The sequence below is a fragment of the Fragaria vesca genome, linkage group LG3 (genome assembly GCF_000184155.1).
Source record: "Fragaria vesca subsp. vesca linkage group LG3, FraVesHawaii_1.0, whole genome shotgun sequence".
NCBI lineage: Eukaryota > Viridiplantae > Streptophyta > Magnoliopsida > Rosales > Rosaceae > Fragaria > Fragaria vesca.
Window position 1 is genome coordinate 22,011,809 of NC_020493.1, and position 14,877 is coordinate 22,026,685.

General features: G+C 37.9%; 2 protein-coding genes across 2 annotated transcripts; both read left to right on the plus strand.

Annotated features, from left to right (window-relative positions):
- The first annotated feature begins 590 nt into the window (after nucleotides 1–590).
- On the plus strand, nucleotides 591–5,651 carry LOC101305642 (polyadenylate-binding protein RBP47-like). Its single transcript, XM_004294794.1, has 6 exons — nucleotides 591–1,077; nucleotides 2,212–2,692; nucleotides 4,408–4,493; nucleotides 4,567–4,697; nucleotides 4,941–5,037; nucleotides 5,328–5,651. The coding sequence occupies exons 1-6, from the start codon at nucleotides 646–648 to the stop codon at nucleotides 5,463–5,465; spliced, it is 1,365 nt and encodes a 454-aa protein (XP_004294842.1). The 5' UTR covers nucleotides 591–645; the 3' UTR covers nucleotides 5,466–5,651.
- A 5,787-nt stretch (nucleotides 5,652–11,438) lies between these two features.
- LOC101305922 lies at nucleotides 11,439–13,029 on the plus strand. The gene has a single exon (XM_004294795.1). The coding sequence runs from the start codon at nucleotides 11,578–11,580 to the stop codon at nucleotides 12,796–12,798; it is 1,221 nt and encodes a 406-aa protein (XP_004294843.1). The 5' UTR covers nucleotides 11,439–11,577; the 3' UTR covers nucleotides 12,799–13,029.
- The last annotated feature ends 1,848 nt before the right edge of the window (nucleotides 13,030–14,877 follow it).

A 14,877-nucleotide genomic window follows, 5' to 3' on the forward strand; every position in this document is an offset into this window, starting at 1 on the left:
GGAGTCATTGATGAGGTAATGACCGGACGATTAGAAGTTCCAAAATTTCTGAATTTTGAATGACAGCCGAGTAAAATGGACACGAGAAGTTTTTCTCAGTGGATTTCCATCACACATAAAAAAAAATCCGATCGTATGTGTAATTTCACTCGTTGCATGCCTAAAATTACTGCCCGCTTATAATCATGGTGGAAAAAGGAAAATGAAAAATCCATCTACTGACTAATTGGAGTTTACCATATTCAGCCTTGGTTAATCAAAAAAACACCCAATAATTAGGAGAGAAAACTTTGCTAATATGCAATCCAGCTCACGGGAGCACAAGTTGCACCTGCCTGCTCATCCCACGGCCCAGACCCCATCCCGCCGTTGGCCCCACACGTCACGGACGGCAAGCGTGACTTTACCGACGTAGTAAACGAGGTCTCATCTAAATCTAAACCCACCATCACCACCACCGACCCACCCCTTTAAAAACCCCATTTCGTCAATTCAAACCCTCTCTCTCTTTCTCTCTGCGCGCAGCCTTTGTTGCCTCTCTCTCTCTGCTCTCTCTCTCTCTCTCATCCCAAGCTCAAATCTCCAGAGTTCACAGAGAGAGTAGCAGAGAGACGACTCCACTAGCTGAAGCCCAACCCCGAGTCCATGGCCCAGCAGACCAACGGCGGCAGCGGCGATCTGAGCACGGCTCAGCAGGCCCAGCCCAATCAGCAACAGCAACAGCAGCAGCAACAACAACAGCAGTGGATGCATCAGCATCAGCAGCAATGGATGGCGATGCAGTACCCGGCGGCGGCCATGGCGATGATGCAGCAGCAGATGATGGTGTACCCGCAGCATTACATGCCTGCTTACGCCGCGCATCCGCATCACAATCCCTACCAGCAGGCTCAGGCGGCCGCCGCCGCGGTTGCGTATCAGCAGCAGCAGCAGCCGCCTAAGCAGCAACTGCAGCAGTCGCAGTCGCAGTCGCAGAAGATGGGGCCTACTGATGAGGTCAGGACCATCTGGGCTGGCGACCTGCACCACTGGATGGACGAGGCCTACCTTCACGGCTGCTTCGCTTACACCGGCCAGGTATCTTCTCTGTTCTTGATTGCTTCTTTTGTTGGAAATGGTGGTGAATTTGGGTTTGAATCGTTGATTAGTGTGCTGTTAGTGATTGTTTGTGTGACTAGATAGCTGCACTGTGATTGATTTAAGTTGAGAAGCTTGCGATTTAGTTTATTTTGGATTTTTGTTGATTGTGCTCCTTAGCTAGCTTGACCTACATAGTATTGCTTGGACGAGTAAGTGACTCGCTTAGGAAGGTCCTTCATATATAAATGTGAATGACTCAGGTTTAGGGTACTTAAATATGTTCAATGAACATGTTGGCTCATTAACAGGTTCAGTCTGGGTAGTTTGCACCATCTTGTTGAGTTCTGTTGTGAGTGAATGCCATGTTTGGTCATGTACTGGCAGTTGTTATATTCCCTAATGTGTAGCATTCTGAAGGTAATGCCAATTCTTTGGAAACCAATCGGTTGATTTGAAGTCACTTTCCACTTGTTGACTAACATCTCTGTACTTTAGCTGGTCACATGTCCAAAACCCTTGTTTGGTGGTAGTGGTAATAGGCATATAAGTGTAAACTGCCTTGCCAGTTTAGGTAATTGGCTATCTATTTAGGTATTATAGCACTATCATGATCTTAAGTTCTTTCTCGTTGCTTTGCAGAAGCTCCTTTTTACTATTGCTAAATGTTTGCCAAATGCCATGTCATTTCTTATTACTTTTTATACTTTGGTCTCTTCTTTTCGGGCTACTCCATCCATCTCTATAATAATAGAAACATCATTTGTATTGGGATAGATGGAGGAGCTGAGAAACTACAATATACACATGGTCTGTTGTTCTGTATTTGCTTTTTCTAACTATGAGGTGGGCCCAAACACTCTTCCTCAGGTGTAGGTCCAAACATATCAAACAACCTAGCCTCACCTTTTTATTGGACACACCGGGTCATGTTACCATGTTAACTGTCAAACCTAGCTCTGTCACAATGTTAAGTCACCATGCTGACTGAAGCCAACATTGTACACCAAGCACATCTTAAAACAGACACCAATATATACATCTAAAAATACTCTAGTATTTCTGAATTTGTTTCTTGGATCCTTGCATTTCCACCAACTGTTTTTGTGCTTTTGGTGTCGCATATTTTTGCAGGTTTCTTCAGTAAAGGTTATACGCAATAAGCAAACAGGTCAGACAGAAGGGTATGGTTTTGTTGAGTTCTATTCACGTGAAGCAGCTGAGGAAGTTCTGCAGACCTATAATGGTACTCCTATGCCAAATACAGAGCAGCCTTTTCGTTTGAACTGGGCAACCTTTAGTGCGGGTGACAGACGGGCAGATACTAGTTCTGATCTATCTATATTCGTAGGAGATTTAGCTACAGATGTTACTGACACTATGTTGCAAGAAACTTTTGCTAGTAGATATTCATCTGTTAAGGGGGCTAAAGTTGTTCAAGATGCAAATACTGGTCGTTCAAAGGGTTATGGTTTTGTTAGGTTTGGGGATGAAAATGAGAGGACAAAGGCCATTGTGGAAATGAATGGTGCGTATTGTTCAAGTAGGCCCATGCGTATAGGTGTTGCAACACCCAAAAAATCATCTGGATATCAACAACAGTACTCTTCACAAGGTATGATTGATTGCTCTGAGGTTTTTCTTGCATGGTATGAGTTGTGTGTTTAGTCCCTAACTTATTTCTTAATTTGTTTTATCAACATATGCACATTTGATAAATGAAGTTGTATATTCGCTTTTCTTATGTTGTGAACTTGCTATTGATGCAACTTTAACTTTTGTATAGCTTCTTACAAAGTGTAACGTGTAAAGTAACAAACTTGTACTTTTTGGCCAACTCACATCTTTCACCTTTTCGTTTTCCTATTTTGTAATTTCCATTCCTTCTGCTTTCTACATAAGTTGCATGCTTTGCGTTTCTTGGCTTTAACCTTTACATTTGCTCAAGCTTACGGTAGTTAGTATTACTTGCTGTGCATTTTCTGATGTAAGATTAGAATAAGTTATTGCAACATAGTATTTTTGCCGCCATCCTTTTGTCATTTCTACTTCCTTAGCTCTATCGTTTATTCAAGAGCCTTCTTGTCATCATTTCATAATTGAGTTGGAGGCATTGCAGTTCATTCTGGACTCTAAATTTAACAAGCATGTTTGATTGCAATTGGCACCTTGCGCTTTGTATCATCTTGTTTTATTTTATTTGTGATTTTTTGTTTTTTGTTTTAATTTTATCTTTGGTCAGTGCTCTAGCTGTCGGTTAACTGATTGACATTGTTTTTCCTATTTTATTTTTTTTCCTCAGTGCTGGAATACATACCTTGGATTAAGGCCCCTTAAATTCTAAATACATCCTGATAGTAACACATCTATAATGAATTGGCTGTTGCTGGTTGTGATTTCTAAAACATATTGTTTCCTTTGCAATTAGTCCTGGCAAGAATGGGTGTAGTCATAAACTTGTTATCAGTAATTGAAAATATACTGAAATTCAACATTTTCATATACTCAACAATTAAACAAGTCAACTAATAAGAAAAATAATCCATATATAGTCACTGTTTTACCTTCTTTTGAGTTACATATTTGCAAAGTATTGAATCTGTATTCATTAAATGAAAAGGGTGTCAAGTTTGTGTGATGTCACTACTTGATTAGTCATTTTTTATGTGTAAAGGGGCCAACCATCTAATATTTTTTTTCACTATCCTTTATTTGGATGCTTATGAACCTTTTCCTTTTCTTATAACCTAGAACTTTAATTTCAGGGCACCAAAAGAATGTTATTGTCATGATCTTCAGTTATTTTTTTCCCTCTTCAATGATATCAATTGCTTTGATGAACGCAGCTAGTTTTTGAGCTGGCATGGTCATGGTTTGAGTGGGGTGGGGTTATTCGATCAACTGTCCACATTCATGCTGAAAAATTTGAAGTGTTGATTTTTTAAGTTGCTCAACTTTTCAAATAGTTGTAGCTTCTTTTTTCTCTCTTGGTTTTGGCAACCCTTTGGATTTTAATTTTTTTCCTCCTAAAAGTTTGATATATAATCTTGACATATACTGTGGCCATAAGTGGCAACTATGCCTCTGACTGTGTCACTGTATTTCATTTATTTTAAAATGAGTAGTTCTACATCAAGCCACTTGAACTTCGAATCAACTTTTGAAATGATGATGATGCAATTGAACGGAGTTATGTTCTAGGTCAAGTCTAGGAACCTATTATAAGTAGCTGCGGACATTATTCTTAGATAGTGCGGTATTCTGTTTCAATGTAGATAGGATTTAAGCTGTATTTTTTAGTGAATATATTACTTTTCCTCCTTTAATTAGCATTGGTATTGGCTGGAGGTGGTGGACATGCAAATGGTGGCGTTGCCCAAGGTTCTCAGTCCGATGGCGAGCCCAATAACACAACTGTGAGTCCCACTCTTCTCTTTCGGCTTGTAATTTCTTTAAATCGATAGGCCTTCTTACTCTGACTCATTGTAGATATTTGTTGGAGGGCTTGATTCCGATGTCAATGAGGAAGACCTCAGGCAGCCATTTTCTCAATTTGGTGAAGTTATCTCTGTGAAAATACCGGTTGGAAAAGCATGCGGTTTTGTTCAGTTTGCTAACAGGTATGCTTGACTTTTTCTGTATATGGGTCCTTTATAAAGCTATAATTATGAATCAGGAATTTTACTGGTTTTTATTATTATTTTTTTTCAATGTCAATGTTAGTAATTTTATTCCGCATAAAGTTATCATGTAAAAGGTCGTGTCAAAATTTGAATTACAATGAAAGTATCAAAGACTGCAGAAGGTATATTGTGTCTTTGCATGAATGTAATGAACTATAGCCATGTTCTTTTGGTTTGTAGGAAGGATGCTGAGAATGCAATGAATATGCTGAATGCGACTGTTATTGGAAAGCAAACAGTTCGTCTTTCTTGGGGTCGCAGCCAAGGCAACAAGCAGGTAATATCGGGTTGACCATGTCATGTTATATTTCATTTGCCTGTATAAGATCTAGAATTTCACCCGCTTGAATTTCCTTTGGTTATAACATGAGTGGGAAGTGTGGGACCAACCTCCTCCCTATCGCAGTTCAATAAATACCATTATAATAATGCTTTGTTTCTCATATTTTCTTTAGTCCTATGGTTGGAATTTGCCAATCTAGCAATTCAATTTTTTTCCTCTCTCTTACACTTCTTTTCTTCCTCAAATTTTCTCTTTTGATTTGTTAATATCATTTGAATTTGCAGTGGAGATCGGACTCAAATAACCAGTGGAACAATGGGGGACATTATGGAGGGCAGGGGTATGGTGGGTATGCAAATGCCGCGCCACAGAATCCTGATATGAGTATGCATGCTTCAGCTGCGGTTAACGGGTCTTCTTAACAGGGAGATTGCAGTTGCCAGCCGCATGTAAACTGAACTATTGTGAGTGGTTTTAGAATATAGTTATCAGTGCCGTTTCTTTCTGTAGGATTGATTTAGCCTGCTTATTTAGCTAAATCTGTAATATGTGGAATTTTGTTGCCGGATTGAATCATCTTGAAGTCCATGTGTGAGAGTAAAACTTTATTTAGAGTCTGCCTGAATTTTTAAATGGACAGGAATTTTTTTGATCCCAGAAAATATAGACATGTTTGGGAAGTTACTGAGACGAGAATATGGAAAAAAGAATTTTGAGTTTTTATTGCCTATGGCCTGTTTGCCCAAAACCTGGCTATGTAGGTAAAGATGCCCTACTATCCTTGTTGCATGGGAATGTTTTGTTTTCCGTTTCTTGTTTGCTCTTCATGCCACGGCTATGATTTTGGTAGCTTAAATAAGGCGATCCTCGAAGTGGGACTATTGGAGTGTAATTTTTCCTTGTAGTTGGGTTTTGTTTCAATGTGAATAAGGAAGTCATTCTTCCTTACTATCCAGTGCCAATGTGAAACCTGCTCCTGCTTCCTTTTTCTTTACGAACAATTCATTCATCTAAAGATGGTTCGTTTTGGTACAATTGTAAGCAGGATTGTATGGAGTAGAGGATGAGGTCTTTGTCTCTTATTTCTCCCTGAGTCCTACATCACTAATGAGCTGGGTAGAACTCCAAACGTAACTTTAGCTAGCATATTTAGATGACACATTAGGGTGTCAGCACAAGCCAATCCATTCCTTTTGTGGGAGCTTGGACGATAACTACATATGGATGGGGGTGAGGGTGCCATCTCCTCCAGCTTCATGGTTACATGGATTTGTTGGTAGTCTGTTTTACATCGAAAAGACCGGTAAGTGTGATTTGGAGATTGTACTACCTCGAGTCCCATATCAGTAAGGTGCCTACAGACCATAAATTGAGCTAGCACTTTCATATGGTGCCTCAGTTGTTACAACGAGTGTGGTTTCTACCATATCGAAAGGCCCGTGCAGCTATAAGCTTATGAGCTTGGAGATGGTGGGAGTGTTATCTCGATGTGGCTCATTGTCCTCTCATTGGTCTTTCTCTGGTCGTCTCATTTGAGAATAGATAGTCGACTTGATGGGTTTGATATGTAGTCATCTCAATGCCTTAAACGCCAACGGAATGCCATGAGTTGGTGAGCGATGAACATAGCTCAAATGCTTCACAAACCCATGTTGCATATATGTCTATTCTTGTGGTATAAGCAACTCTTACAGATAATATTAAGAAGCTAAAGCTAAAGCTGGTTTTGTGTTTTAACGGTTTCGTTTATATATGGGTTCTAACGGTTATCATTTTTATATATGGGATCGATCTAAACGTTTGGCCAAAACTCAGACTCAAAACTTCAATCTCTGACGACTACATGTTGCAACGATTCAATATTATGAATGGAGAGGTGCATGCAAATTGTCATTTTCCAGCATTGACATTAGAGTGTCTAGAGACATAGAGAGCGGTGATATAATATATATCCAGCTAAATAGATTTCACGTTTTCAATGGGTTTTGTTTCGTTTATAATTTTGCTTCCTTTGGTCAAATTAGAGGAATTTTGATATGTAAATCAACATGGGTTTATTATATTGGTTCGCCAATGATCATCATCAAATGGTAGACTTGTATCCTTGGTAGAGTATATTAGAAAATCCAGTTGCGTAAAGTCAGAAAAATGAGCGACAATTGGTGATAATGTATTAAAATGGTACCACAGATGCTCAAGTTTTGTACCAAATTTAATTACAAGTGATGTTCAAATGAAATTAGAGAAATAGAAAACTACTCTCACTGATCTAAAGTTATGTACTTAACCAAAAAGAAAAATTACAATAACTAAACTTATGTGAGTGGAATCCATGACTGCAAAAGTTATTAATAAAATTATTTAAATGTTAAAATTAACCAAACAACTCATCAATTAAAGAACTCAAAATGATCAAATCTAAATCCTGTCATTCAAAGATCTTACAATCTTTCTATACGATTTAAATTTTGATAAAATTGTCATGTAGTCGATATTTGAGTTGTTAGTTGCAAATCTAGACTCTTCAAACACTAGTTTATGAAATTAGAGATTTACAGCATCTTAATTTCATTCCGTATGCTTTCTAGAGCACATCAGAAACAGTCTTAATCTGATGGAAGCACGTACTAGTGGGACTAAATGATCCAAACAAGAGACAAATTAAGAGAGGTTAGCTAAGCGGTGAAAGGACTTTTGCCCCTGCATGCATATACATCGACCGTTGAGAGCGATTTGCAAAAATCAAACAAAGAGGCAATTTCTTTGATTAGCTCTTACAAATTTTCCAGGAAGGGGAAAAAGAAGGACTCGTGCAATTTTCTAGCCAAAGAAAACAAAAATTGCATGGATTTAGATGTCTAGAAGCTGTGATATAATTAGCTAATTAACCATCGTTCGTATATATTCGATAATTTCCTTAGGAGGTTGTTAAAACATGCATGCGTCGTCAATGAAAATTCTTTAATTTTATTTGATTCCTGCAAAATTATATATATATGCAGAAAAGTTTGTCCTAACAAAACAAAGTGTGTTGCATGCCTGCAACTAATTTTTTTATTTATTTTTTATAACTTTTGTTAATGTTTCTACATTAATTCAAGATTATTAAAACAAACGTTCTTGGCGGCTTGATTAATATATGTTTTTATATTTGTTTGGTTTTTGATACTAATTAATTATATTTTCACAAAATGGAGTTCAAAATGCTCTATTATTCTTATTGCGAGCTCGAGTGTGATACCATCCCACCATGGAGTATGCCATGCCACTTGTTTGAAGTAGGTACGACAGAGAAATGTGTAAGGGAAATTTAAGACATCTGCCTTTTGGGGCAATTACACCTAATAATTTATCGGATAGAAAATTTCACAAGCAAGCTAGGGCCGAGTTAATTAAGATGATAATGTAGATAACAATGATGCATCATGTACATATAGTGTTGATCAATAGTCTATACTTGTACTCTGAATATTTGTAGACTTATGAGAGGTGCAACGAGAGACTGAGAGTCACGCCGAAGAATGATTGAACATTATATCAAATTTCTTAGTGATTTTTGTCAAACAACTTACATGAGATATTAGTGAGTTTTTTTTAAATTTTTTTATTTAGCAATATTTAGATATATAGCCAGTAGCAACTTCAGTTATTCGACACTGTGAATGTAATAATAGATCGATATTTAGTCTTAAGTTCTTGACAACTAATGCTTTAGTCTTAAGTTCTTGACAACTAATGCAACGTAGCAAAATTGTGAATGTATACACATTCATAGCTTTTTTGTTTAGATTCATTTTGCTTAAATTTGCTTGGATAACAATTTATGGATTAACCTATAAGTTGTGTTTTAAATCTTAAAGATTAAAGCTGTGAAGGAAAGAGACCTCTGTAAACTTAAAAGTTGATAAATCATATATGCATGGTTGTGGCAAAGTGGCAAACAAGGAAAATGAATGAGAATAATTCAATCCATTCCCCCGACAAAGGCAAAGAGTGAAAGAGCTTGCATACTCAACTCTGTTACCAGTAGGGAAGTCATGTAGCCAAAAAGCTAGATCATCTGGTTTATATCCAAGCTGGGTGCCCCCCATATCCGCAAAACAAACAATGAAACAGTAGTAACCACCACAAAAACATAGAAACCTAGCTAGTAATGGGAATCATGTTTCTTAAACTAGGTATCCACGGTTTTGAAACCTAAAATCTGATTTCCAATTGTTATAGTTTCAGCTTCTAATTATTTCTTGTTGTCGGAAAAAAAAAAAAACTTAAAATCGTAAGGTAAGGTGTTTTCGAAACAATTTATAAAGAAAAGTAATTATTCATATATGTGGTTAAGATAACCTTATAACATATTATATAACGCACCACATACGTGATAATTTTCAAGATCATAATAACGTAAAAAGTAAAATGGTCATATAACTCATTAATTATCGATCAACAATCGTCTCTCACTTCTCACAAATCAAAATTCCTATATACATATTAAGTTGCTGACTACAAATAACAACACCCTAGCCTAAAATGTCATTTAGAAAAGGTAGTAACAATACGATAAACGCACTTTGTTAAGACATAGAGGACATAGGGAATTAGGATATTAGGATTTCAATGCAATAGAACTAAACTTTAGTTACTGATCGTGATCGATCTTGTAATGGAGGTCTTAGCAACCCTAGCCTATCCTTTGCCAGTTGAGTTTGGTGCTTAGGGTCAAGTTTAGATGAATGGTAATGTAATCTCTTGACATGTCTACTAACCAATCCTTTTGAATTCTGGGCATAAATGATTGTATAGAAAACTTGCACTAGGAGCGAGGAAGAAACAAGAACCCTAGCTAGTTACTAGATTCTGATCGAGTCTCTCTGACAACTGTATGTTACTGGTTACTGACATTTTCTTAAATTGACAAGATAATTTTGTTGGGTCTTTTCACATCCGTGCCAGTACTGAATTGTGTCATTTCATCTCTTAGTCAGAGAGTTAGCTTAACTGCTTGAGCTATTGCTTGCTGATCGACACAGACTGGATCGATCGAGCTCCAGTAGTCAACTTTCACCAAGTTGAATTTCCAATTATTATCCCAAGTTCCATTTTGTTTTCTCAATAAAAAAAGTTTCATTTTGTTATTAGTTAAAAAATTCAAAAACTAAATATTAAACGACCACAAACGCGACATGTTTAATACTTTCTCATAATATGCCGCAACACTAATCCATCTGCATCAATCTGTTAATTCCAGTGCCCCCGAGCAACGTTCATATATATATATATATATATATATATAGACTGTATGTATGTAATGTGATCTAAGCTGAGAGCAATGGATGCACTAGATATATTAATAGCTGACCTACATAGAAATCACTCTCATGGTATCATCTGTCTATTAGAAACCAGCATATGCCTTTTATAAATTGATTTGAAGAAAACAAAATGAAGATGAGCAAGGATAAGAGGGTAAACAAATAGCGGAAAATACTAGCAGCCAAGTTATTGGCCGACCTTCCTAGCTTGGACGTGCATCCGATTTTAATAACATCTCAACTATATGTGTAGAATCATGAAAGTTGACAATTTAGTGTTCTCTATCAACCTCTGGCTTGCTGGCACATAGATTTAGGTTTATTTAGTTTACTTGTTTTATATCGATCGCCAAATACGTCAGTACATAAACTTTATTTTTGTATAAGGCATCGATACACAACATCTTAAGTAAATACCAGATAAGATCCTAAGTCTTGAGTCTCTCTTAAGCAAAATACACATTGAATCAAATAACTATAAAAATGAAAGTAGGAAACAACTCAAGGCATAGAAATCGTTCATACTGATCTAGTAATTGAGGTCTCCGTCACTTATAAGATTTCTTTTTCTTCATTTTTTATTTAAGCTTGAAACCGGTGTGATTTGTAATTTTTTATTTAGTAGTTACCATTTTAGTCTGTATAATTTAGATTGTCTAGATCTCGATAGTTATCATAACAAATTAGTACATACTTGCTGTGTCAAAATTTGAAAAATAACGATCGGTTCAAGCACTGCTTGCACATAACACTCAATTGTATACAAAAATGGGTGAAAATTTTCAAACATACGTCGTAATATATAGTAGTTTAAAACTTTAAATATGTAATTTAGTGGTATAAATACGTTGATTAAGGAATGTAACATGCTACCAAAGGGCCAAAAAAAAAACAGTGTACCAAACAAATGGGTATATTGTACTATCACAATTCACACAGCAAAGCAAAAGCAAAACCCAACCTCCACGGTGTAGACCAAAGAAAATACAATAAATAACGTCACAGATAACACGTAGAAATTCATATATAAAGACGGCGTCTATGACCAATCTTCATCTTTTTAGTCAATCTTCTCCCACTAATCCTTTCCCTTCCTCCCCCTTTCCTCATTTCCCTAGCTACCCTCTGCAAATCTCTATATATCCCCACTCCCTCACTATTCCATAATTTGATATTAAGCTTCTCATCACCAACACAAGCCTAGCTTGCTTGCTAGCTCTTGATCATGGAGATGAAAGTAGCACTTCCGGTGGACTTCAACTTCGACAGCAGCGCCTGCTCCTCCCCTTACTTGACCGCCCCGTCTAGCCCCACCCGGTTCGGCAACTGCTACTTCAGCGCACCCACCAGCCCCAACCGTTCTTCATCCTTCTTCCGCCAGTTTAATGACTTCGACTACAATCTTCATTCCAACAGTACTAAGTACTCTCCTTCCACCGTCCCTTTCAAGTGGGAAGAAAAGCCCGGGACTCCGAAATCCCGGGCTACTATCAACGGCGACGATCTTGAAGACTTCGAGTTCAATTTCAGTGGCCAACTGGAGAAAGCTTCTTTACCGGCAGACGAGCTCTTTGACGGCGGGAAGATCAAGCCTCTGAAGCCTCCTCCCCGGCTACATGTCAGCACTAACAGAAATCAGGATCAGGGATCCTCTTCCGGTTTATCTCCACGGTCACCATCGCCGAGATCTTCCAGAGTACTGTGTCAAGGTAAGAGAATGGTCCAAGACGTGTTGTCTCCACGTCATCATCACAGAAAGGTCGACTCCGATCCTTTCACGGCGGCCATGGAAGAGACTCGGAGAGATTGTTACAGAGATGAATATGACTACGCAGAAGAAGAGTTTCAGAGCCGACGCGGGAGAGAAAGAATGTCGAGAATGCCTTCAAGACACGTCAACGCTTCAATCCGAAAAGGAACCAGGTCTTTATCTCCGTTGAGGATTCCGGACATCATGTTCGACGACGTTGCATCACCTGCTCCGACTACGAGTCATGCCTCTAACAGCTCGATCAAGCCGGCCACTTCTCCTTCTGTATCTTCGGCTTACAACGCGATATTGTCAGCTATTTCGTTCTCGAAAGTGAATAAGAAGTGGAAGCTGAGGGATCTGTTGCTGTTCCGGAGCGCATCGGAAGGTAGAGCCACGACGGGGAAGGATCCTCTAAGGAAGTATTCGCTTTTGTCGACAAAGAAGAGTATGTCGGAAGATGTGAAGAATTCGAGCTTCCGGTCGACGGACAGCGTCGGCTCGGTTAGCTCGAGGAGGAGAGGACCGGTTTCACCTCACGAGCTTCATTACACGGTGAATCGGGCGGTAACGGAGGAGATGAGGAGGAAGACAGTGTTGCCCTACAAACATGGGCTGTTGGGTTGCTTGGGGTTCAACCATGGCTTGCATGAAATTTCCAGGGGTGCATTTGGCTCCATGGCACGTAACTCATGATGGGATTGCCTGATCGATCTCGGCCGTAAATAACTTTTTTCTTCAATTTTACTGTCGATTCTCGTTCATCGGATATAAATATATGGTTGAATTTTGAGATACAAATTGGTTTATTTATCTTGGACTTTCTGAATGTTCATTCATGGTGGTGTCTCGATCACTAGGATGGACTCGGATTTATGAGACATGTATCAATTACAATTACAAGCAACGACTTGTGTTTTGGTTGGGAACAATTAAGAGTACGTCTCACCAATAATATGAGATGATTACAGATACCAATCAATGTATTGGACTTGTCTCATCGTATTTATTTGTTCTCTTAAGCCTAATACTCATAGGCGATATAACGTGGAGTAGTCTATTACCAGATATAAGATACAGAAAAGGCTTAATCACAAAAGATATATGTATCTTGATTTCACTATTAGTTTTGCAACCACCCTAGATTAGTCGTCTTCTACGTTTTATCTAGGCCAAGAATCCAAGATACATATACCACATATGGGTGAAGCTTCCCTTTGGGTCAATTTCGGATTCAAAAGCAAATGACCAACTGTGAAACTTACATGCAGTTCGATTATTTCTGTTCCAATTAGGTTATAAGATATAAGAAACAAGTCAGGAACCACATCGTGATTTTTCCAATTATCAGGCACGGAGGCACCTCGAGTTATAAGTCTCGAGCTTATCACTTGAGGTAGATTACTCGTTCCGGTTGAGAAATCGTAGTTACTATGCTAAGCTTGAAAGAATTCTCAAGTCATGCAAGCTAACCTAGCTAGCTAGCTTGAGTAGTAGCTTCAAATTAATAAAGTTTGCGGAACAAACAACTTAAAGTACAAAACCTATGTCAACTCTCCTTCTCAGCTGATTTAAATGAAACGCTAAACATTATAAAATCCAGTTGATCGATGCTTAACTTCATTAGACTTGTTTACATGCCTAAAATCTAAAAACATACACTTAAATCCTCGTGTATCCCTAAACCATGGTTTTATCATTCACCCATCAAAAACGAATTACAATCATATGATTTAGTACATTAAACTTGTATTAATAGATATTAAAAATTAATTTGATTAATCCTTCAGGTATATTATGCATAGTAATTAACTTTGGCGAATGAAAGCAGGCGTGGCTAAATCTCATAAAAACCTTATCATCTAACAAATTTGCCGACTAAAATCTAGAAGGATATATGCAGCACACGTATGGGACCAAGAAAAAGACTTGTATGCCATAATCATTATAGCAGTGATGTTTTACAGTGTAAAGTTGTCTAAAACGCAAATATGGGGTTGTTTGCCACCAATAATCAAGCAAAAGGTGAAGAAATGAAGAATCATTCAGCCATAAATTGCCCATCACACCACGAACACAGGCTGCAATGATGAAAAATAGTGGGTTTTCTACCTGATTGAAAATTCTAGGTCCATTGCATGTGGTTTGTCTAAACAATACAACAAAAGTAATTTGGTGCACAATTGAAAATGGCTATTGTTGTGTACTTAGTTTCAAACAATGAGAAAAATATAACATGAACATCATGAACAATCCTTCTTATTAACATCATGACTAATCAACTTACAATAGTGTGCGAGAAAACTCGGCAATGAGAAACTTCCTTCATGTATGTCAATTATGGAGGAAGACCCACATTGCATCCTATAAATATGAATTATAGTGGAAAGGCGATGAGGGGAAACATACGAACACTTGAAGCTAGCAATAGTGGCATTAGGCAAGACGCTTCATCCCCATATACATTATACACTAATCTCCCTAGATAACTATTGAAAATAAGATGAAAAAATATTGTCTCATATATATACGTATCAGTGGTGGATTCAGGATGAAAGTCTCCTGGGCAAATTAATTGTAACGCAAACAAATTTTCAATGAATTTTGACTATGTGAGAAACTTCTACAAATGCTAACCATATCTTACGAAACGAGACAAAGTTGGAAATGATCGACAACATGCTTGGTTCTTCAGAATTTTGTGGTGGAATGTTGAATGTTTTGGTGCTGCAAGAAGATACATAACTTAGAAGAAATTATGGATCACTTCTCGAT

What these genes read in the sequence shown, in the direction of transcription:
- LOC101305642 (XM_004294794.1), top strand. Translation starts at nt 646, where the DNA reads ATGGCCCAGCAGACCAACGGCGGCAGCGGCGATCTGAGCACGGCTCAG. An exon ending in GCTTCGCTTACACCGGCCAG is followed by an intron (nt 1,078 to 2,211) that starts GTATCTTCTCTG and finishes ATATTTTTGCAG; the next exon opens with GTTTCTTCAGTAAAGGTTAT. An exon ending in TTTGTTCAGTTTGCTAACAG is followed by an intron (nt 4,698 to 4,940) that starts GTATGCTTGACT and finishes TTTGGTTTGTAG; the next exon opens with GAAGGATGCTGAGAATGCAA.
- LOC101305922 (XM_004294795.1), top strand. Translation starts at nt 11,578, where the DNA reads ATGGAGATGAAAGTAGCACTTCCGGTGGACTTCAACTTCGACAGCAGC.